The sequence below is a fragment of the Topomyia yanbarensis genome, chromosome 2 (assembly GCF_030247195.1).
Source record: "Topomyia yanbarensis strain Yona2022 chromosome 2, ASM3024719v1, whole genome shotgun sequence".
In the NCBI taxonomy this organism is placed as follows: Eukaryota; Metazoa; Arthropoda; class Insecta; order Diptera; family Culicidae; genus Topomyia; species Topomyia yanbarensis.
In genome coordinates, this window is record NC_080671.1 from 412124368 (window position 1) to 412149210 (window position 24843).

Here is a 24843-nt window from a genome sequence, read left to right on the forward strand (position 1 = left end):
CTGAATCAACTGATGTCGAGTTGATATGTCAAAGAATTGCATTGATTATATTTCAGTTTAATAGGCACTATGATTTGATGAGAGGCTCATTTCGACGCTGTTCGATCACCTGAAGCAAAAATTGTTGTAGGGATCTGGTGGATTTCATTTTGAAATCCAGAAATTAGCTTCACGCTTCGTGATCAAACAGCATAGAAATGAGCATGCTATCAAATCATAATGCGTATTAACAGTTATGTGTCCAACAAAAAACACCTTTAACAGGCCAACGAGGGTACCCGGGTACCCACAAATTGAAATGCTCATAACTATGGCTTCCTTTAACCGATTTGGACACTTTTAGATGTTTTGGATTCAGGAACTCGTCTACTTTTTGATTCTGTATAATAGAACCGGAATAATGGATCTGGTTTTTGGTAATCCGGATTTTCCGGAGTAATGTTCCAGTACTAGGATATGATTTGTAAATTTTAATAATGTCCTAGCAATATGAGTATCAAAACTCTTCAAATTGTCTCGGAGGTCTGTTTTTTATTGTTACGGGGCAATTTGAAAAATGGAATTGGAATGGAATGGCCACTCACGGCCCACAGGAACCTGCTCCGGATTGTCCGTTCCGGGGTCAAATCACCAAATGGTTCCAAAACTACGAGATGCAGCCTACTGATGCAATTCCAAGAATTTTGATGCCCATATTGCTAGTATTCCATTGAAGTTCGCAAATAGTACCCCCGCACTGGAACCTGCTTCCGGAAACCCGGATTCCCGGGAACCGAATGGAGTAACCCGATTCATTTTTACCAAGTCCAAAAGTGGATGAGTTCTTGAATCCAAAACGGGCAAAAGTATCGAAATCGGTTGGATATTACCTTAGTTATGAGCATTTTAGTTTTGTGGGTACCCGGGTACCCACGTCGGCCTGTTACGTAGTAAAAAAAAATCAGGAGCCCCTCCTTACTCCCACCCTTACTATATTAACAATATTATTAACCCAAAAGCTTGACTTAGTGAAGTTCCAAGATGTCACAAAATTTCAATTTCCAGCTATGGATAAAACATAGGAATTTAATTAATTGAAACTTAAAAAGGTACCCAGGTACCGCGTCGGACACACAACGGTTAAACCGAAATATAATCCTCTGACATATCATCGCGACGTCAGTTAATTCAGTCTATAACGTAACTTCTATTGATAAAAGTCAAGGCAAAGGGATACAGTATGTTTTATTTCATTGTTACTATTATGCGTAGGACATTGTGTGATTGTTTTGAAATAATTCATCTGAACATTCCAACTCGACAACATTTCAGTTCGAATTTATACATATTAAAATCCCCCCCCCATCTCCACTCTCTACGCCCTATTGCTCAACTACCTACGCGCATGAAATTGAGCTAAGGCTTTTGAATAATTCATCCAAACATACCATGTGGTATGTGGTAAAACTAAAATATATAATGTTATTTTGGAATGCTATATGAAATACCATGGTACACCGGCAGTGTTGGCAATAAAAATTATTTTTGGCATTTAATTTGATGTATCGAACTTTGAACAGCTATAACTTGGCTTAGAGATAACACCATACATCCTTCGGCAAAGTTGTTCAGCATATCCTGGACTACACTTCTATCTATTTGTTTGCATACTAAAGAAAGAATTGTAGTCTGTAAAATTAAAAATGCAAAAATGTAGGTTTTCCCATACTAATCTCCATACAAATTTCAAACGCAATGCGCTACGCCGGGTCAACACCAATCGACCCCAAATTTTGCACAGTTGTTTGGGACCCCAAAAGGAACCAAAAAAGTGCTGTGCTGAAAAAACGATCATTTTGCCCCACCCTAATGTGTACATCTATGGATAATACAACGTTTATCAATAAATAGATGCAGACAAGTTTCTTCTCTAAAAGCACTAACGGTCAGTGGAAGATGGATTGTATAAACATACACGTATGTTTGGCCGGGGACTAGGATAAGGTGATGGTCTCTCGTGCCTGTTGTTCAACATTGCACTAGAAGGTGTTATTCGGAGAGCCGGGCTTAACAACCGAGGCACGATTTTTACACGATCCAGCCAATTTGTATGCTTTGCGGATGACATGGACCTTATTGGGAGAACATTTGTAACAATGACTGACCTTTACACCCGACTGAAACGAGCAGCATCAAAAGTTGGATTAGTGGTGAACGAGTCTAAAACAAAGTAGGTACATGCTGATAGGAGGGACTGAACGGGAAAGATACCGCCTAGGAAGCAGTGTTACGATCGACGGGGATGTATTCGAGGTAGTGGAGAAATTTATATACCTCGGATATCTGTGAACGGCTGATAATAATAACAGTCGAAAAATCCGAAGACGCATCATCAATGCAAGTCGGGTCTACTATGAGCTCCAAAAGAAATCGCGATCAAAAAAAAATCGCCCACGCACTAAATGTACCATGTACAGAACGCTGATTAGACCGGTGGTCATCTACGGGCAGGAAACCTGTACCATGTTCGAGGAGGACCTGCAAGTAATCGGAGTCTTCGAGCGCCGTGTGCTTAACCCTAGAACGGTTTTATGGGGTACATTTGTACCCCAGAGCTATTTGCAATCTCTGTTATTCTGTTATGGTTTATTATAACTGCAAGCAAACTTTATCATAAATCATAAAATAAATATTAAACTTCCATTAAAGCAGGTGCAACCTATTTGTTTCACTTGACCAACCTAACAGTGCCCGCTTAAAGTTTGTCTGGGGTACACATGTACCCCACAAAACCGTTTACGTTAGTGTTTTGTCATGTGTATATAATTCGGAAAATTTATAATATCTTTTTTTATAAGCAAAATATCGATACATAGTAAGCGAGAAACTTGTTTGAAATTGTATAGGCTTCAACATTGCTGAACAATAGAATCTGTTATTTGATATAATAAAGCTACTAGAGCAAAGTAACTAGAAAAGGCGCATGGATCGTTATCATACATTTTTGGTTTTGAGGACCAAAGAGACAAAACACATTCGTGAATATGATTTGTATATAATATGTATCACGCACCACTCAATTCCTCATTTTCTGTAGCCCAGGCTCTGAAGCGTACAGTGCACTGGCCTGTCCCTTCGACACCTTCCTGTTTTAACTTCGCTACTGCATCTTGCTGTATATTTACTGTTTATATTGGCGTTTGTTGTTCAAACAAGCATCGGAATAAATAAATTTTTAATCTTTTTTTTTATTTATTTACTATTTGTTCAAAAGGCAATTTAATAATCCTTACAACGCCGTATAGATTGTTAAAATCGGCTAGAAACTTCCAAAGCTATAGCAATATTAAGGAAAAAAGAGGATTTTGACGTATTTTAAAGACCTGTTCTATAAAAAATTAAATATTGCACAATAAAATGTACAAAACACGAATATTTTTAAAAAGGCTGCTTTGCTTGACTTATTTTTGAATAAAACCATCCAATTTAATTATAAATTTAATAAAAACTAGGCATATTAGAGCGGTTTTAGTTCTGGGGTACGAATGTACCCCCATAAAACCGTTTACGTATAGAAAAAGTCACGAAACCGTTGTATGGTTAAGACTATCTTTGGCAGCGTGCAGGAGAACGGTGTGGGGAGGCGAAGGATGAACCACGAGCTTGCCAGGCTCTACGGTGAACCAAGTATCCAGAAGGTGGCCAAAGCCAGATAGATGCGATGGACAGGGCACGTTGTGAGAATGCCGGACAACAACCCTGCTAAAATTGTGTTCTACTCAAATCCGGCAGGTACAAGACGACGAGGAGCACAGCGGGCAATGTGCAGCAAGATCTGGAAGGTATCGGAAGCAACAGCGAGTGGAGAGAGGCAGCCGCGAACCGAGTGTTATGGAGAAGAATTGTTGATCAGATTATATCAAATTAATTGATGTAACATCATATAAATAAATAATAACACATATGTTTGAGTAAACCGAGCAATCGGGGGGATCGAACGTTTGTGTACGAAACATTCCCAATGCAAAAGAAGGATAAATGCTCTAAAAACCCACCAAACCATTTGTCAAAATTTGCATTCATTTCGATTTTAATATAGATTCAAGGAAAGCTCGAGAGAAGGAATCAACACGTATATTTGAATAAAACGGGCAGACGAAAAGATCACAAGTTTGCGAGCAAGAGTTATTTGGCATACAAATTCAAAGAACTGCTCATGTTTGAAACAAGAAATCCATCAATATTTTCATTATATCAGTGGATAACAGAGCTTGCGAGGAGCCACTGCTTTTGACGGCACATCTACAGAAACTTTACATCGCATCAGTTCCTTGAATCAGGTAATGCGCAAATCTTTGGCTTCAACACAAGAAAATAAATAAAAAGATTAACTTTTCTGGGCAATGGGGTATTCTGAACAATGACTTTCTGGGGAATGATACATACTGGAGGATGCAATTCTGGGGAATGGTATACAATCGCTCTGGATGCTGCTCTTGCATTTAGAAGCAACCAGATTTGAGCAAATGTCTACAAAAAAATCAGTAATTCAGAACAGGTCAGTCATCTTTAGCGTTTAGGAAAAATAATTATCCAGTTTCACTTTCTCACATTTTTTGCTTTTATTTAGTTGCATTTTTTCCCGTTTGTAGTTTGTTCTGACAACAAATTTGACAAGTTCTCTTGACTCCCACATGGTATGGGTCCTTGCGGTAAAGCAGTATTATAACAGGGCCAACATACGCCGGTTTTCACCCGCTCAGCGTCGACCGCAGATGCCTAGTGGCACAATTGTCGTTTTATACCGCATTTATCGATGGTCTCTATTCCAATAAATAGCTAAACTATAAATCACTTATTTATGCTGTGTGTACGTGTTGTGAGATTGTGTCTACACTTACATTGATTTTGTTGGGAAACGGTAGCGGATCAAGTCCCGCGCTTATTGTTGTTCTGTTTAAAATTTATTTGAGTTTGTTTTACCTATCGGCTTCTGTGACTGAAAAGTAACGTTGCTACCGATGCACAAGGTTTTCGATTTGAAAAGTGATCTGGTTATTTCTGTTTCGGAATCAACATATTTTGTTTTTGTTAGACTTACACTTTGTTTAATATCAGTTACTTGGTTTTTGATCTGTATTATTGATAGATTTACTAAAATTATTTGTTTCTTTCATTACTTTAAATATTACTTCTTTAATTACTTTTATTTATTTGTATCGTAAAAGGATGGTAAAAGTATATATCCTCCGCACAAAAGTTTGTGACTTCCTTCGAAATGGCAAAATACATGTTTGTATCAAGATTTATTCGCTGATGAGTTGGCGCATGCTCTTGATCAATTTTTGTTGGATTACTTCACTGATTTAATTGTTGTTTTCCGTTGAATTATTGTTTTTTGCATTGTTTTCCTTTTCAAACTCTTGTTACTAGTTCATGAACCAACCCTATTATTACTATTTAAGGGTTTAAAAAAATAAATAGACAAAATAAATGACCATTCCTCTTCATTTTTCTCTAGTTCACATACGTATTTCACTGGACTTGTTCTGGTTACTTTCTAAAACATAACATTTTATTCAAGCGAGAATATTAGTTTCCTGCGTTTGTCGTGCTTCTTCCGAATGGTAGTTGATGACTGGTTTTTCATGGGTAAATGAAATCTTGTATTCTATTCTCATGCATTCCGGTTAAAGAAAGAAATTCAAAGTGATATACTGTTGTATGACTTGACTATAAGATGCAATGTTGGTCAATTTTTGAGGCCCCGTCGCAAGTCGAATAATATTTATCCCATGCGAAAGAAAAATCACATATAACATGAGACTGACTTGAGACGATGGGCTATGCCGATTTGGGTGTTTATTTTTGGAACAAAAGTGTACTACTTACAGGATGATGAGAATGAGCAACGAAACGGCTTATGGGCTATTAAATTTTAGTAGGATTCGTAGAATGCTAACTGAATAATATTTACAACCTCTCAGCGGGGAAATTGAGAGAAAACTGTATCGAAGTATGGTGAATCTCGATCCGACCAAAGGAATCACGATTTAGGTTTTATTAAAAATAAATGTTCTAAATGGTAATAGAAAAACAATACACTTAATGATCTATTATAGCAGTTCAAATAATCGATGTACATATTGAATTTGACAAGGTAAACGAAATAATAGCAGGACACATTATATATTGAAAGTACTTCCTACTCATTGTTCCTACAAGCTTTAAAATAGTTTCCATCTCTCACTATCTTTTATCTAAAGATTTAAAAATATGTCCTTTAATTTGGAAAACGCGCTCTGTCTAACATGCTCACCCTACTTAAAGTCTACGCAAAACAGAACATAATTGAAACAAAAACCGCACATAGCCTATACACCACGTACACACATCCTAATCGGAGTCGTCGTCCCGATCGTCAAACCCAGACAAGTCAGCCGATTGCAGCAGCGATCGGGATAGAGCATACTCGATCAGAGCCAAATGGCAGAATACGTACTGGTCTGGCATCTGGATCGAGTACGCCCGCTGCGAACGAATCTTCTCCACCGTCCCCTTAATATCGGCACTGCCGACATCCTCCAGCCGCGATATGCAAATATCAAGTGTGATAAACGTTCCCGTCCGACCGATGCCGGCGCTACAGTGCACCACAATAGGCGGTCCACGGGGATGACCAGCCCATAGATCTCCCAGCGACTTTACCATTTCTGCTTGCTTCTCACGAGCACGTTGAAGAAAGTTTAACATAGCATGAGCCGACGCCGGAACACCATAATCTGGCCAGCTGGTGAACTGCCAATGAGACACGCAGCGCACTTCATCAGTCTGTAGTATAGATAAGAAGATGTGTTTAGTTAAATGTTTAAAAGAGAAATGTTTCGTCGAAACGTTACCTTAGTATTCTTCACCTCCAACTCGGCCACCGTGTAGTCCTCATTCGACTCAACCGCTATGGTTCGAACTTGGAAGCAACCGTACTCCACGAAGCTGCCCTCGGTCGGTTCCCAGTACTGGCCGCACTTGACCCGGCCACGCTCCATTACCCGCGTGGTCATCACTATCACCAGACAGTGCTGCTCCCAGACCATCCGCCAAAAGTCGTACGAGGTCTTCGGCAGTGGACCCTGCGTGGAAATGTACGCGTTCTTCTGCTTGTAACCATCGACAAAGTTTGCATTGATGTAGTCCGACGTTGGATCGTCATCCTCCTGGGACAGCACAACCCGGCTGTGATCGTAGCACAGTACGTCGGTGTAGCGGTTTTTTGCCAGGTTATTTCTTAGTCTGGGGAAGAGAAATGATTTTTCTGTTAGGCTGAGCATTTGTTATTTTCTAAGCTAATACAAATTAGCTGAAAAGAGTCCTCTAAGGTCATTTTGTTTCAATTAAAAGTTGGATTTAGAGGATAGTTATAAATACATATGTGCACAACAAGTAAAGAATATAACTTGTGCTTATTTTTGCACACCTGTTTTAGCCAAATCGATATTGTCATTATCTCATATGCTTGGTTCGAAACCAAGGGGTATGAAATAGGGTCACAATAGGCTCTACTGCCATAATAGGCACTTCACCCTATTCGTTTAACTTTTCTATCTAAAGTTCCTGAAAGTTCCTTGGAGAAGTACTTCCCTAGAATGCACAGAACTTTTGAAGCCTACAGATCTTCCCTTAAATTGCATAACTTCATTTTCCGAATTCCTGAAATATTTGCTCAAGTTTTCGTGCATTTTTTATCTTTCGCAATGTCGTTGTATTTAGTAAGACAAAACTGTTTGCGCCTAAACAGTTGGTTTTAGATATATGGTGTCTTCGACAAACTTAGTACTTTCTTGCCGATTTATTATATTAGTTCAATTCACGCTAACATTTAGATTACGGTAGACTGTATCAGATATCCAATAGTAGCGACGGCGAATTTCAGCATGATTACACAAATTGACTATTTCTCAGTCAATTTTACCATAAAAGATTGAACGATGAAAACATAACCCCTAAAAATCATTGTTTTTCATTTGTCATTTCATACACTGATTTACCGTACATATTTTGTTTGCAGCACTTTGTATGGCGCATAACTTATTGTTATTATTATTATTTATTAAGGCTTCAACCTCGAGGATCATTCGCCTTTTTTAAAAATAATATGCAAATCAGAAAAATTCAATAATTAATTCAAAATAGATTTAAAAAAGGGCGGTAAACAGCTATTTTCGTCCGCGTCCCTTATCACCTATTTTATAAAGTGATTCATCAACAGTGCTATCATTGAGAATGATCCTGGATTAAGCAACTAATTTCTACGATCCTATTTTATTGCAAATAATTAAGTAGTTTTCATTTTGTTATATTCAGAATTACTCATATTTTGTCGCATGTAATTTTATATATTCTTCGATTTGAAGGTATTGTAAGGGAACACGTATCCGCCGGTTGATGCCAATCGAGCTGATATTTCTTTGGACTGATCAAACTAATTTCTTTGTTTATTTAGTGTTTATTTGACCAACTAGCAAATTAATCCACTGGGCAATTTACGTGCGTGGGGAATACGCATGGTCTTGTCTGAGTGTAGTGATGACTGTTGAATCATGTATGAGCCAGTTACTGGTTTTGGTAATTAGTGTAAAAATTAGCGTCATCGGTTGTCTATTCGACATACAACGCTAGTCGTTTCAGGTATCTTGGTAGTGTTTATTTTATACCGTTTAAAATACGTTTTAGTTAGTTTAGAAACGCACGCAAACAACAAAATAATCGGCCCCTTATTCAGTTGTTCACGGAGAAAGAAACCAATACATAATTGTCGTTTTATTTGCTCTAAAATACCAACGTTTATACACGATAAATAATACTTGTTTTACGAAATGTTCAATTACATAGTTATTACGATATCCATTTCGACAAATGTATCGAGACGCTAAAGGTAATCGCTTCACATGATATTGTACTGTTTTTGGAATGTCGTGTTTCGTCGGAATAATAAAATCGTTCACATACCATTTGATTCAATTAAACATAAGCAACACTCCCGACAGTCGGTAATCCGGAACTGAAGTTGCTTTTTTAACAAACCGAGCATTTCCAAATTAATTCAACAAACGATAAATCTATCAAAAATTCTCGGCAGCCGGCTGCCCAGAGCAATGAACACACGATAATACTTCTGAGTGTGGCATAGATCGCATCACCTATCAAGGTGAATCTTAATTTATGTAACTCTTTACCCCATCCTACTAACAAAAACTCCTTCCCGTGACAAACGTGGAGATGCAGAGGTATACACGGTTTCCATAACAACGTCTGTTGCACTAACATTCCTTTCCTTTCCCGATGACTGTAAGGACGTGGCCGGCGCCGTTATTGGCATTTCAAAGTATAGAACTCTCGAAACGTGCACATTGAGAATGGATAGCTACTCTCAGGTCCCATTCGTTGATTCTCTGTGCAATTTCGCTTGTTCTGGTCAATCACGGAGTAGCAACTACGAATTGTACGGTCATCATGCTCATGCTCAATTAATTCAAAATAAATTTAAAAAAAGTATAAACCACCGAATATCATTTCTGTCGACTATCCTGGGCGCTTCTTGTGTTGATTTTCGTTCTTGGTGGTGAGCGATGGTCGGGTGTATCCTCTGCCGCTTGCTGATAATTCTGTCTGCCTTTCCCCTCGCTCGTGTTTGTGTCCATATCGTCAACGCTAGATTGGCTCTCGTTGTCGCTGTTAGATTTTTGGTACTTTTTGTGTTTTAAAATGACTTTGATATAGCCGTCTTGTTTATTTCTTCCCTGCGTACGTTAACTGTTGGTTTTGAAATGCCGTGGAATATTGCTTGTTCGGTATTCATTCTTAGGCCGGCTGTCTGTTGTGTATCATAAGATGTTGAAGGCTGTTTGGTAGTGGTGGTTGTAGATGAGTTTGCTTTAGTTGTTTTGACGCCGTCTGATTACAGAACTGGCCCGAAGGCGTCTGCCCAAGATATGTGCATAGGGTTCTTTGTATGTAGTTAACACCTTGGGATGATCTGCTCTCGAAAGTCAAGTAAGACGGTCCACTTCTCGATACTTCGACATGAATCTTTAAATACAATCCGTACTAGTACGAGGTGCCAAATCATGGAGTTTTATTTCAGTCAGATCGAGCTCCATATACATGGGGATCTTGGTTTTGACGTTTTTATATTTAACGTCATGTTGCATATTGTTCTTTGCTACGAATCTTTCTGCCTCGGCTAAGGAGTTGAAGGTCTAAGACGAGTCTGCGAAAAATCAATCGCGATTGTGTTTTCCCGTAATGGGCGAAATTTATTTTGTGGTGCACTCATTTCTCATTTAACTCATTTAAGTTTAATCGGATTCGATCACCTACTACAAATGAAATGACTTGATAACTAAGAAGGTTTGGTTCAATATGTAACATTCGATGTTGATTGGTTGTGCTTCAACTATACGTAAGAAATATATTTATTTGATTTATTATTACTTTAAATGTACTAAGAAAATAAATATTTTACGTTAAGTAGTATAGTCCTACGTCTACAGTTTGTGCAACCCCATAGGCTGCCCCTTGTAGTTTTTTAAGGAATACAGCTTTCGCAGTTTTCTCACTAAAAACTAACAACAACAACTAACTGTGCTTTTAGTGAACATGTCATGGATGTTCATATTTATTTTGAAAACTTGACATTTCTACACGACATATCTAGGATTAGTGATAGATATTTGCATTTACATTTAATTTAATCCAATGAAAATGAAATTTGATTACCAACGTTCGGCTGAATTTCAACAGAAACTTGTTGCGCCGCAATGCAGTTAGAATTCAGCCGGTACGGCGAAATTAAATTATTTTTCAGTGAAACATCGGCAGGTTTATATTTCAGTCATTCAGATATATCGTTCAGACCGCATTAAATGTAGTTTCTCTGTACCTTAATTGGTTATTGCATTGAGTCATAATTCTAACAGGAGCTCAAAATCTGACAAAATGACCCCCTGGGAATCATGTTCTATTTAATGCGAATCGTCTAATACCCTTCTGCGGCGCAACAAGGTAACATTGAGGATCAAATTCATATAGACAAACAAAAAAAATGTGCAGAATCTATCGCGTTGATGGTAGGCGAATAGGGTAATGACTTAAAATTACGAAATGTTTATGAATCATCCTTGACTAGAAATTCAATCAAAGTTCAAAAGAATTTCGTTTAGGCTGATATGACCTACCTAGTTCATTTTCTATATACTTGGGTTTGGAAGTGAACCATGTAAATACAGGTCACATAAAGACACAACAAAACACTCGTCCGGCTGCTGGTAGCTTCACATTAACGAAAAGCCATTTACCACCAATTAGTAGAGAATAAAAGACTACTTGCTGCTTGCTTCCATGCGATTTGACAACGAAATCCCATGTTTATATGGCTTCCTGGTCATAGCCCGACTTACGACCAGAGAAACCAACTATAATCGAGTCGGTGGATCGGGGACTTATTTATTTGGCTTCAGTACATATGGAGCAAGAATAATAATCTTCCCCTAGCATTAGCTGAACTGAATACCGAAATCACGTGCAGTATTTACCCGTGAAAGGTACTATAATAGTTGGCAAACAGTATGAACCACTTCTCAATTCATAAGAACAAATACCTAATCACTTTTTGAGTTGCATGTTAGTAGAAAACGAATTCCTGTGAATCATTGCACTATCAATACACAGACACCCATATATACTCACTTAGCATGTGTGAAGGTACCATCCGGAGCTCGTGCCTTAATTTCGGCGTACTCCCGTATCAGTCCCTGCTTGCCCCGCTCCCGCACCATTTGTACAATCTGCTCTATTGTCTTTGGATCTCCCTCGGCACCGGCTAAACTGTCGTCGTCGCTGAAACCGGACGACGCACTGCTCGGCGGATTTTCGCTCCACAGTTCACTGCTGGTATTGTGATGGTGGTGACTGTGGTGCACATGATGATGGTGAACTCCGGCCGCGGCCGCCGTCAGGTCAGCGATGTCCTCCACACCGATGTGATCGACGTTGCTACTTGGTGACCGGTGATGACCGGAGACGTACTCCGACAGGTCGGTAGTACCACCAGTTATTGTCCCGCCGGTCAGATGCGGATCCAGGATGGCCGTGGTAACGGTTGTAGTTCCACCGCTGCCCATGGTACTGCCGACGTTGTTGGCTTGGGATGCACTGTTGGATTGCTGCTGTTGTCCGACTCCAGCGATAATTTCGTCCTCACGATTCGTCATCGATTTGTAGCAATGAAGTAACCTGCAATCAGTTAGTGAAGATTAAATAGTTGCGAGATGAGGCCCGTATTTTTAAATGCGTTAAATCAGATAAACTACGCACGAAATGTATAATGCGGATGGGTAGAATGTGCTGTGCCTCTACATCGTCACAATGGTGCTATGGTTGTTTTGGTCCTTAAGAGGCGCATGTACTAGAAAATGTTGCTACATGTAGTACCTACGCATGTTGCCATCTCCCACAACAGGTGAGTTAATGGGCAGGATTGTACATGACGAAACCGAATGTGGGTGAATGATAAATGAAGAAAAATGTTTGACCGAACAATAGGTCCAAGCATTGTAATGATATAGTGCTCCAATCAAAGCCCGTTACTTTGGTCATGCAATAATGCTATAAAACTATGTCGAAGGTCACGGCGGGATGGGCAAGGAACAAGTAAAAAGGCCAATTATGTTAATGGATACTATTCTTCGCGACTAAACGATTGGTCGACCTTGAGCTAGTAATGTATAACGTATTACGTAGCTTGCAATATAGACTGCGTAGAACACAATAATTGCCCTCTTCCAGATGCTGAATAACAGGAACTAGATCTGTAGCAAACAGCCGACAAGTTTTTAGGTCGTTATATTCTACCATTCTACTCATGATGATGAACGAACGAACGAACGAGCGAACTAGGCCAATTGATATGATTACCTTAAACTTGGCATGCACAGCAAATGACGCAGTCCAACACCCAGAAACTGTATGATCTGTGCATCCTGATGATTCGCGTGGGTAGTTATATTCATTTTATTCCACGGTAAATGTTTGGTTGGTAGTGAGCAAAAGTAAGTTGAGAGGATATCAATGATTTGAAATAGGTACAGCGTTCATGCAAGTCCACCACCCACTAATCCTATTTCGTGTGGGAGGCCAGGACTCGCATCAGGTAGTGGAAGTGTGTGGGTTTTATTCGACGTATAATAGTAACAGCCAGTAACAGGGGGAGAACATAAGGCAAATAGAAAGGTGTCTAGTTTAGATACCGCTGGTGGTGGGTTTGATAGCGCTGTAAAAGGTGTGCGATGAACCAATATCGGGCAGGAAAATGCGCGGGTGTTATAATGTCATTGAAGGATTCTCGAAAATTTCTGGATATTGTTAAAATGTATCGGGTTTTGTTCAATACGGTTAACTGTACCTGTGAAGCGATAACAAATATTTATCGTTCAAATAAAATTTAGATTTATTGTTCCTTGTGAAAGGTTGTTTATCTAACGTAGTTGACTAAATAATTTAATTCTATTATTAGAGTGGAAGTACAAATTTGGCTCTATCTTGTCGCAAATGTAAACGAAAATTAGCATATAATGTTAATTACATTACCAACATAACTGTCAGACTCAAATACTAATTTTTTTTTATAATTCGTTTATTTGACACGGCTCATAGCGGTAGCTTAACGTAGCCGTGGATCTTTTATATGTTTACAAATGTAAAATTAAAATATAAACAAATATTATCATAATATTGGATCTCGTGCGCGCAACTTTTTATTGCGTGCGGAGACCTTCTTTCGCGGGGTTTGCTGGCAACCTGCATCTGGGGGATCATTTAATTCTTTTTTGTTTTTCACGTCCAGGTCGAAGCCGGCTTGGTGTCCGCGATCAGATGTTTTTCCCTGTTTCTTGCACTTATTGTGGACCAGCGTAAATCCGTCACTGTTATTGTTATCCTTGCCAATGTTGCTTACAGTTGATTTTGCGGTACTGGATGCTCCTTTTGTGGTTTTCATTATGGTCTGTGCAACTGCTGCCACAAATTTGGCCACCGTTTGTGGTTCAGGCATTGGTATTGAAAACTCAGTTTTGGGTTGGTTTGCCGTAGATGAGTTGACAATCGGTTGAGATGCATCTTCCGCGCAAGGTTGTCCATGATGAGCTGTCTGATTACAATACTTGCAAGTAGGAGTTTGCCCCTCATGGGTACATAGCGTAGTTTGCATAATTGTAGTTCCGTGAGTTCTGAGTTTTATTGTCAAGTAGGAGGGTATAGGCCTTTCAACCCGCATCCTCACTACAAAAACGCCGTTAGGAGTACCCGGGAAGAAGTTTCTCCAAATATCAGGTGTAACGGATTCTACTTCTCCGTATTGCGACATGCATTTTCCAATTGGCTCAGGAGGGGTACGAGGTGATAGGTTATATAACCTTACATCTATATCTTACATTCTCAATATATACGGGAATCTTAATTCCAACGTTGTCACTTTCAACCACGTGTTTTAAGTTGTTCTTCAAAACGAAAACGCTCGGCTTGTGCTAACGTGTTGAATGATATTAACACTGCACTGCGAAGATGATGATACTGAAGGTACAACACTTCCGTAAGTCTAAGTTGCATTTTTACCTTCAGAAGGTATTCCACTTCACTAAAACTCGGTCTTTTTAAACAAAATTTAAAGTCAACGACTGCAGCGTTGGGTCGGAGTAGAGCTTTTTCGTCAACTTTACTCATGCTGACAAGAATAATCCGATGTTTCCTTTGTTCTCGAGACAATGCACACTAGATCGAGAGGCCTGTTGTTCACTTGGCTCGATTGTACGTCTGACTGCGGCAGAAGTAGAAAGTAGACTGAACAAATACTAAATTGAAAATTGTTAAATCATCTTCATGAAACAAATCCAAATCTCCATATATTAATATTCTTTTTTTATTGCTCATCGCTCATTTCATCTATTCCAACTTTAATTTTTTTATGAACACAAGTGAGATAGCACTCAAAGGAAACACGACGGCTGATTTGAATTACTTTTATTTTTTTAAACTAGGACATAACGTGAATGATCCCCCCCTTAAGTATCTCATTATAATGAGTGTCAAACTATGTCATTGATTATCAGGTCTAAAATATATGAAATGCTTCTAAATTGGAATTAAGATCTTTACTTCACATCTAAATGTTTTGTCGCATCCCGCGGGGGTGATCGTGACCTAATGCCCATTAAATAAAACACGACGTAAACGGGTTAACACCGGGTATTTGTTTCATTTTGCCCTTTCTTCGGAGGCGATTTTGCGCTATGACAGTAGCCTTCGACGAGTCCGCAGCGGTTGTACTCCGAACACTGATGGGTCTCAAAACGGAAATTGTGTGTATAGTACATCGCATTTGTCCTCGCAAAATGGTACTATCCTGGGTACTCGTTATCGTCAGAATGCTGCCGTTACCTCGGGAATCGCTGCTGACGCTCACGCGGCGGATGTTTCTTTTGACCGCTGCTGAGTCTTCTCTTCTGTGATTCAGCGCTCATGACAGCGTCGTGTCGGAGAGTCAAAACCGCTGGCACTCTGATGGCAGTTATTGGAGTGTTCGTATTTTCTTTAATGCAAGTGAGTATCCTCGTCGCGATCTTGTCGTCTATCTCGGCCCTCAATCTGCACACAAAACATCTCCTTTGCCATTTTATCCAATTCTCGAATTTGGCACAGGTCTGGTTTATTCGACAAGAGTACGAAGCATAGTCCTCAGTGGACCTCTTAGTGAGCTGTAAGCCTCGGTACCGCTTGGTGATGGTTTCATTGAAGGCAACATTCTGTACATATTTTCCTTCCTTCTAACATGAGCTGTTTTTCTAAACCGTTGCATAACACTCAGATTTGAAAATGAAAACTATTAAAGGACGACATGTAAACATTGTGTTATTTTAAATAAGTGTTCATTTAGATATTTAAACTCCAACTAATATTTTCAAATGGGTGGAAAGAAAACGACGGCTAAGGTGGATTAGTCACTAGCAGACTTCCCATGCACATCGTCAAGTTTGTACTTATGTACAAAAATTCGTGCGCGCGTCCAACTTCAAACATACTTCGTCGCGATGTTTAGGCTCGCCTCGAACATCGAACCCAAGCGAACGATGTACAAACTCTAGTTCAAGCATCCGTGTACGTACACCGGGTGCGTACACGAGAACGATTCGCACAAGGCAAACAGAGTCAACGCTAGTGATGATGAGTGAGAAAAAGAATACTGATGCCACGAACGTATGTGTATGCACACCGTGTACGGACATGGGGTTCGGTTGTGCAGGCGAACATGTGCACGTGTTTAGGTACGAAATAGCGTGTTCGAGATCGTACAAAGAATGTGGGTTTAATATGAGCACAGAACCAGAGCGAACATTGTGTACGATGTTCATTTGGGAAGACTGGTCACAAGGTAACATAGCATTCCTAGATAAAAAATTGTTCTCATGGTAATCTTAAGATTCATCGAATATAGGTACGGGGCTAAAACCTTTACTGAATTTGATTCTAATAATTTGGTCCGGTGCGCAGCTGTTGAATTGCTACCTATTAAACATTTTTCGTTATGAAACAATATCTCAGATGCTGATGTGCGTGTTGCTGAGGGAGTAACCAATCTCCCCTTCAGGCAAACAGATCCCACATCAAAGAAAACCAGCGAACCGAACCTGAAGATTCCCGAACGAAATGCCTTCCACCACAAGGCCGTCTTGTGTTGCGTTTACTTCTGGCGTTGACAGCGTTGCAGCTGTTTGTTTGCGGCAGCTAGAAGGCAAGATTCAGAGTCCTAACCTAATCTGCTTGAGCTTGTGCGACCACCCCTGACTGCTACTCCGTTATCGATCGGGACTCGCTGAAGTTGCACAGGGAATAAGTAGATAATTTTTGATCAATACCGGCTCCGGCCCGGCCAGAACGTAGATCGCGGAAGGAAAGGGAAGGAATGGTTAGTCCGATACTTGCTTTTGCTAGAGGCCGTATATACTACTGCGCACTCCACAAGTATCACGGGAGGAGGATATTTTTGTTAATAAGAGTATAGAAGTTGGATCTACTTCTTCTTTACCGGCGCCAAAGAGGTAATTCCACTACCTGGACTAGATATCGATCCACCAATTTCGTGGACCGGGGACCAAAGGTATTACTTCCCTTCCGAAGGAAGACGTGACCACAGATTTTTTCACCTTAGAAAAATCTCAACGGCCTCGGCTGGAATTGAACCCAGGCCAACTGGAATGAGTGGCGGTCACGCTTACCACTCAAACACCGGCGCCGTCGATTCAGAGTCCTAACCTAATCTGCGTCGATAAAACCCCCATATGCTACTCCATTGTGCATTCAATTTCGAATCGTTTACTTCTTGAATAGAATGTAGAATGTTGTATGCTTCGGTTATTTGGGAAAACCGCATTACACTGGCTTCGCCGCAGGAACTGGAGCAGTGTAGAAACCAACGGTATAGTACGTGTACACATATTCAAGAAGTTACCGCTTTCGAATCTTCGTTACATCCCGAAATAATCTGGTAATTAGCTAATAGGGCTGGCTAGAATATTTCACATTATATATAAATTTCAACAGCTCATGAAAAAAAGAAGGGTATAAAGAAATAATTGCGAAGCCAGCAATGCAAATAATAACCAAGAATCCCCGAAAGCCAGGCAGGATATTCCTAATGTCCATTCGGTTTAATGTTCATTCGTTCTAATGTCCATTCGGCCTAATAGCCATTCGTCCGGATGACCTTCAGCCTAGTGACCTAATGGCCGAGCAACCTTTTCTTTAGTGCAGGTGTACCCGCATAGGATTCTGTTCAAGATTCTTTTTTGTGCTGAAAACAGGATCAGATCCATAGACCAGCAATTTCTGCCTGGCTTTTTCAGAATTTTGTAGTGTCACCGTCCTTTTTTGTTTGATATCTGTATTCTTTCTGTATTCTCTTGGTCAGTCGTTTCTGATTTAAAACTATCGCACTTCCCAGTGTTATGCTTATATGGAGCCGTTTGTGTTTCGCTTGATTTGGCCCCCGCTGCTTAGTCCGATATTTCTTTGCCATGAATGTCCATGGAACTGGGGATTCATTGAACTTGCACTGCTCTTTTTTATGGTACTTGTATTTCGTGTGGGCTACATCCCGTAAAAGGTTCTGCCTTACAAGGTTGCAGTGTTATTTTTTCGTTAGTATCACTTCACCTAAAGTGGGTTGCAGTAAGTCCTTCAGAACAAAATTGAAGAAATATTGCAAATCTCGTTTCCCGTGCTATGTCCATGTCATACGGATGAACTTAATAGATGACTTTTACATGTTTGATTGCCATTTCAGATAAATAGGATCCGTTCAAAGTTTCCTTGTAGAATACAGTTCTAATTTCCTGTAGAATATACTTCTGATCAGTTCCTTTTTCGTGAGCGATTTGATCCTAAGATTCATCGACAGTTTATCTATCTCCACTAAAATGACATACACCGAGTGCTTCGTAAGTATTTCATTGCTGTCCAGATGTAAGAATTCAGTTGTAGTTGTTTAAGATTTGTACTGGCAGTGTTGCCAATGGAAGTGATACCGCATGATTCGATGTCTCAGATACTCGTACAGCCATGAAAAGAGGTTTCTTGGTATCTGTAGATCAGCCAAGATCCGTAGTAATTTGTGTTTACTGAGTCATAAGCCTTTTTCACGTCAAGGAAAGATAATAGGGCTTCTTTTTCGTTCTCCTTTATGCCACGAACGGCGTTTACTGTGTAGGTCACACTCAAAGATGCGGACCTATGCTTGCAGAAACAAACGGAAGGAGAGTTCTGGTATCAGTTCACCAGTATCCGCTATTTCGGCAAGCTGGGTCTTTTCCATAATATTGATCAGTTCGATTTCAACGTTCAGCATTGCTATTGACCTGTTGGCGTTCGGGAAGCCTAGGTCAGCGTTCTTCTAGGTAAGGACATTATTACGGTTATTTTCCACCTTGAAGGTATGGTTACTGTCACGAAAACTTGGCATAGGGTCCCGATCTCCGTGTTCTACCACTTCCTTAGGAAGTTGTTTTTTGTTTGATACCATAAATGAAGCTTTTTATACTGCATCGTTAAAACATCTACCATCTCCTCTGGAAGGTAGATTAACGGAGAACGTATCTCACTTAGAATCGCGATAACTTTCGTTTTATTGACTTCTTTGGTGTTTTTTTTGAAGAATCGGTATATTGCTGCCGACATAAATCCTTATCGTACAGAGCATACAGCCAAATTCTTCTTGATATACCCCCCCCCAGGTTGTTTTTTGGCGATGCTCAATGAGGCGAGGGTAACATCCGGACCGTGTACCGTTGTTGCCACGTCGTCGTTTGGTAGCGCGTAATCAGGGATCGATTATTTCCCTCAGATACCTTCCTCTGATGCAGACAGGAAAATTTGTAACCTACGACGCGTGTTGAGCGTTCAGTAAAAACAGTTCTTGGTAGTTTGGTACTGCGAATTTGCCTTTTATTACTGAAGAAATTAACCGTTCAAAGCTGTGAAATATTATTGTTCGGGTGTGCTAAATGATATTGCCAGTTTAGTACAACCGTCAGCATCGTTTTCGGTTTGTCACCGATTTGCAATCAGAATCGTAACCCGGGTCCTCGTCGATGTTGACGAAGATGTCAACTACATCTCAGATTTTACATTGCTGTGGTTAGCCAGCTAAGCGAAGCGCTCGGAGAAAGTAGTCTGTCGGTCGTGCCTGATGCCTACCGCCACCCCAATAAATTTGGTGAGATCAATCTGATTTATAATAATTTCTATTATCCATTCTGTTGAATATATAAAATCACTCCTAATCCACATCCCATTTTCCTTCCTACTAACAAATTCTAATATCCGTAATAACTATGGAGATTGCGTAGGTTCCCCGTATTCTCTTAAGTAGGTATTCAACTAACATTCCCATCCCATTAGCGATCGTAAGGGCATGGCCAGGTGTGCAGTGAACGGTTGTATAAAAAGATTTCACTGTATCAGCCACACATGATGAGTGCGGTCGTTTTTGCTATGCTATGCTATGCTACGACGCGTGTTGAGCGTTCAGAACCGTACCAATTATCGTTTCATTTTGCACTCTAAAGATGACATTAAAGAAAACTGCAAACCCGTGCTTAAAATATTTGCTGGAGAAAGGTAAGCTTATATCATAAGGTTTATTTAGTCAAAATCGCTCTTTATTCTAACTACAAGCACTTCCAGTGGTCACAGATCCGAAAAATCTAGTTCCTCATATTCAAATTTTTCGTGCAAGAGTATACCAACGCCTCCGTGGCCTGTTTCATTATTTTTAGGTTGTGCTTTTTCATTTTCAAGGGTTCGTTCAACCATATCTCTTTTGAAAATTTTAGTCACCATTGCTGGTGTTGCGGGCTATTCTTGATTCGTTGGTGTCTTTGGTTTCATTGTTGATAGCTCCGTGCAGATTTTAATCAAGAGGCCATCTATTTCTATTGGCGATATTCTGCCCATATATGCATAAGAGTCCCATATTAAAAACCGCAAACCGAGAAAAATGCTGTTCAAGATTTATATTTTTCATTGTGCCTTATGGATGGGACAACCATGTTTTGGTATTTTTTCGATATTTTCTGAACAAACCTGGTAATCTTATTTGTGCATTATGATTCAGTGGTGATGCAGAATACAATCCAACAGATATCTCATTTTCGACAAAAATGCATATGGGACTCTTATGGTTATATGGGCAGTATTGCTCCTTTTAGTTTATTTGTATTCCTATCTTGCAATTGCCCAAGGGGGCCAGCAAGAATTTTGATTGTAGGTGGTGAAAGAACAGCTTTCTGATCTTGCCGATGAATGAATTAGGATTCGCTTCTGTGAAAGACATTAACTGTTCTGCCATCTTCTTCACTATATCCTTCCTTCTCGACCTTTGCGGGCCTTCTCTGTTGGCAGTTTCATGGTTTTTGTTGCAGTTTCTGCAGCATAACATATTTGAACGATGGTTCATCTCGGCAGAACTTTTTGATGTGGCCATACTTCCAGCAGTTAGAGTACTACTTGTTAGGGAATATGTAGAGTTCGGTCCTAAAACAGCACCCATAGATCTTCATTGTCCGCGAAACTACTCTTCCTTGTACGGTCACATTCAGGTTTGTGGTGTCAACAAATTCCTTGTTCCTTCCCATCTTTTTGATATACTCTACTCTACTCGGTTGCTCATATTGCACATGGCGCTCGACTTCTTCTTCCTAGAAGTCCAGAGGAACGTTTGGTACAAAGCATATTGTGTCCTTGCGGTTCGATGGTAAGAATACTTTCAGAATCTTCTGTTTGATGTCAATGGTTTGGAGAACTCTAAAAGCATTTCCATTTGCAACGTGGTGAAAATAAGTATGGTGGGCGGCACCGCAAAAAGGTGAATGTTTACATCACTAACCAATCAGAGGGAAGTAAGGGACCACGTGCTTTTGTTTTCTCCTTCATTTTTTTTGTTGGCTCGAAAAAAGTGACAGCCGATGCACATAGAAAAACTGTGGACACCTGTACTGCCGCTATAAGCATTGCTGTCCCATGTGCTATAGGATTCCATATACACATGGGACAATTTTGCTTAGAGCGGCAGTGTACATCTCACACTGCTATCATGCGCGTAACAATCCTGGCATATTGATCAAAACAAGCAATATTACATAACGTTACTTTTTCGGCCCCCATCCGACCGGAATGACACTGCACTCTCTGTTTATTGATCAGCTGTTCTTTAGAAAATTTGCGAAAATTTTATCAGTACCCAAGAACGCAGCAAGTGACATTCTGGTCCAACTGTGATTCGGAAAAATAACTAATAAAAAACACTATGTAACACTTTGCTTTGGTCAACGAAACTACAGCTTCGCATTACCAAAATATTTAAGAATATTTGAAATAGTTTTTTAAAACTATGTTACCGACATTCGCTTACGTGATTGATAGGAAATGGGAAGGTTTAACTGAAAGCGACAAATTTCCACAATGGATATTAGATTACAGCACTGATAATAGTAAAAAAACAGCTACAAATAGTATGTTTCAAAACTATTGATATTTTCTGATTGCTTTTAAAGGAAAAACAATAAAATTCTAATCTAGTGCCTAATTAAAAAATCAATTATAAAAACTGATGTTTATAACTCTCTAAATATGCACTGTCAAACTTTTAATATTTCATATGACACATGCTAGATGTGTTAGCTCAAATCCGTTGTGTGCTCACATTAATGTAATCAAATAATTATGGTGCCGAATCACATCGAATATTTCCAAAAGGGTTTTGGCAATAGTACTTTATCGGGTACAACATAAAGAGATTCGTTTCGTCGATTCAAAGACAGCAATCGAACCAGAAATGTTGAAGATCATGAGCTGCAGGTTCAGTGTTGCTCAATCATCGTTTATCTGTCATGACTCGGGGAAGGTTCAATCCAGCCTTTAGTGTACCATAATGCCGATCATCTCCTGTTCGTAAATTGTAATATGTTAACAGCACTTATTTTGACAATAGCAGTTTACGCCTTCCGCCCAGCAAGAGGAATTAGTCCTATGTTAGTCCAATGCGTTGGACGTTCATGTTACGCTGACGTAAGCAACTATTACCAGAATAGGGACTGCTTACAAAATACGAAAAAGATTGACATCTTTACGCAGAAAAGGTATATAGGGAGCGCTACATACTTGAGGTGGATGTTTTGCATAGGAACTGTCAAATTGGTAGAAAATTTTCAAAAGCTTATATAATTGCTTGCATTTTTTATGAAATTCACCATATCCGAATAAAAAACTGAAAGAAAAGCGAAAGAAAACTAATTTTCTTCAAGATGGCATTAGGCAGTATATTTTTAAATGTTTCTTTCAGAACATGTATAAAACCACTTCGTGAAAAGTTGTGTAAAAGTGTAAAAATAAAAGTGAACTTATATTTGTTGCGCTTAGATGAGTTGTTTAAATATTCTCAAAGCTGGTTGTGAACTCTAACCTAAAAGTACAGTACACATTTTCAAAGATTTATTTTAACCTCAGTTTATCTACTAAAACTATTACTATTTAGTACCAATTCGATTTTCTGCTCCTCCTAGTCCATTATTCACCATGATTGATGAGTATTTAAGGAAAAACTTGGAAAACTTATATCAAACCATTTACAGCGTAGATATGCAAAGCAAAAATCCGTATTTTCTGTTAACGCTATTAATCTGTAGATGTCGCAGTAGATTATTGAGTTTAGCAGCAAAATGCCAATAAAATTGACCGCCATTATGGCACGTAAAAGCCATCTATGAGCAAATAGCGGATTTAAGCTAATATCCCCAACGGTCACTGAAAGGGACTCTAATTCGTTATGCAGCTAGAGGCGTGCGCCGCGTCACGCCGGCGCTTACAAATAATAAGCGCCTGAAATCGGCGGCGTGGCGCACACCTCTATGTGCAGCATCTACTGAAATTATCATATTCAGAGATACTTTTTGGTACTTGTTCTGTTTCTTCTATGTGACTGAAAATCCGATTCATGCCCTAATCACACCAAAAACCACGCCTGTACGAGCCCGTACGACACCAACTCGTTTGAACTTACAATAGATAATTTTAATCTCCGACCGTAAGCCCACTACCTACCATGAGGAATGATCGATCTCCAACGTTCCGCCTAACCGTATTGGTAGCGAGTCCCGGGGTACATGAAGGCTCAGCTGTGGTATCGATACGGTGAACACCCGCTCCCGTAGCTTTTCCCGCACGAACAATCGAAGGATTTTGAACGGGGCCTTAAACCATAGCGGGGCGGTCACGATTAGCACTTTCTTCAGTCTCGCTGGATAGCCGCCCTGAAAGAGGAAGGATAGAAAAAAAGAGACATTATTTAGTGAACGAACAAGAAAGGTAACACAACATGGATTGAAGGAAGAAAAAATATTAACCGGGGTAAACATTTCCAGTGAAATTGCTCCATCTCTTCCGATATGAATTATTCAACGACGCTGAACTATCACTCACATTAAATACGCACACACAGGCGACATGATATTGTTCAACTGCTGTACCGGCTGTCAGTCAGTTGAAGGATACTTTTTCCAGTTCTAAGTAAATCGATGGACGCTGTTGTGTCGTTAGTCGATGCCGACAGGACAACAAGTGAAATGGGTTGCTTGTATATGTGGCAAGGTTATGTTCACGTGGGTAGAAAGTAAATATTGATTTCTTCCGGTTGTAGGTCGCTAACGACACTTGCGTGATGTGGAATTGACATGAAGGATACTAAATACGTGCATTTGGCATTTGTTGTTTCATATTTGCTGTGGATGTGCGGAAAATATCGGAAGTATTGGTTCCGATACGAATGTGAATTTATATGTTCCAATATTTCATAGTTCCTGGATAGTGTTTGGAAACAAAATTTAAGTTATGTTATAAATCTAGTCTTTTTGTAAGAATAATTGGTCGGTGTTAAGTCAGATCGGACTGAGTGGCATTGGTAGCCGGTAGCTTAACGGAGCCGTGGATCTTTGATATATTTACAATATGTAAAATACATAAATAAAAACAAATCTTTATTACTCGTTGGATCTCGTGCACATGTAACTTTCTATTGCGCTCGGAGATCTTCTGCGTCATAGCGGGTCCTTCCGTTCTCTCGTGTTTTTCATGTCAAGCTTTCTTGGTGCCCGCCATCAGATGTTCTTCCGTGCTTCTTGTACTTACGGGTGACCACTGTAAACCCGTCGTCATTGTTATTAACTTCCTCGCCGATGTCGCTTTCAGCTGATTTTGGGTGCATTT

The 24843-nt window shown here is 39.7% G+C and overlaps 1 protein-coding gene across 1 annotated transcript in view; it reads right to left on the minus strand.

The window, feature by feature from the left end:
• Positions 1 to 4576: 4576 nt before the first annotated feature.
• LOC131685079 (tyrosine-protein phosphatase non-receptor type 9) overlaps positions 4577 to 24843 on the minus strand; it is a 170301-nt gene continuing 150034 nt past the window's right edge. Inside the window, exons 4-7 of the mRNA XM_058968506.1 lie at positions 23683 to 23891; positions 11725 to 12270; positions 6879 to 7269; positions 4577 to 6810 (exon numbers count right to left, since the gene is read on the minus strand). Coding sequence (XP_058824489.1) covers positions 6376 to 6810; positions 6879 to 7269; positions 11725 to 12270; positions 23683 to 23891 — 1581 coding nt within the window. The 3' untranslated portion in view covers positions 4577 to 6375. The remainder of the gene's footprint in view (positions 6811 to 6878; positions 7270 to 11724; positions 12271 to 23682; positions 23892 to 24843) is intronic.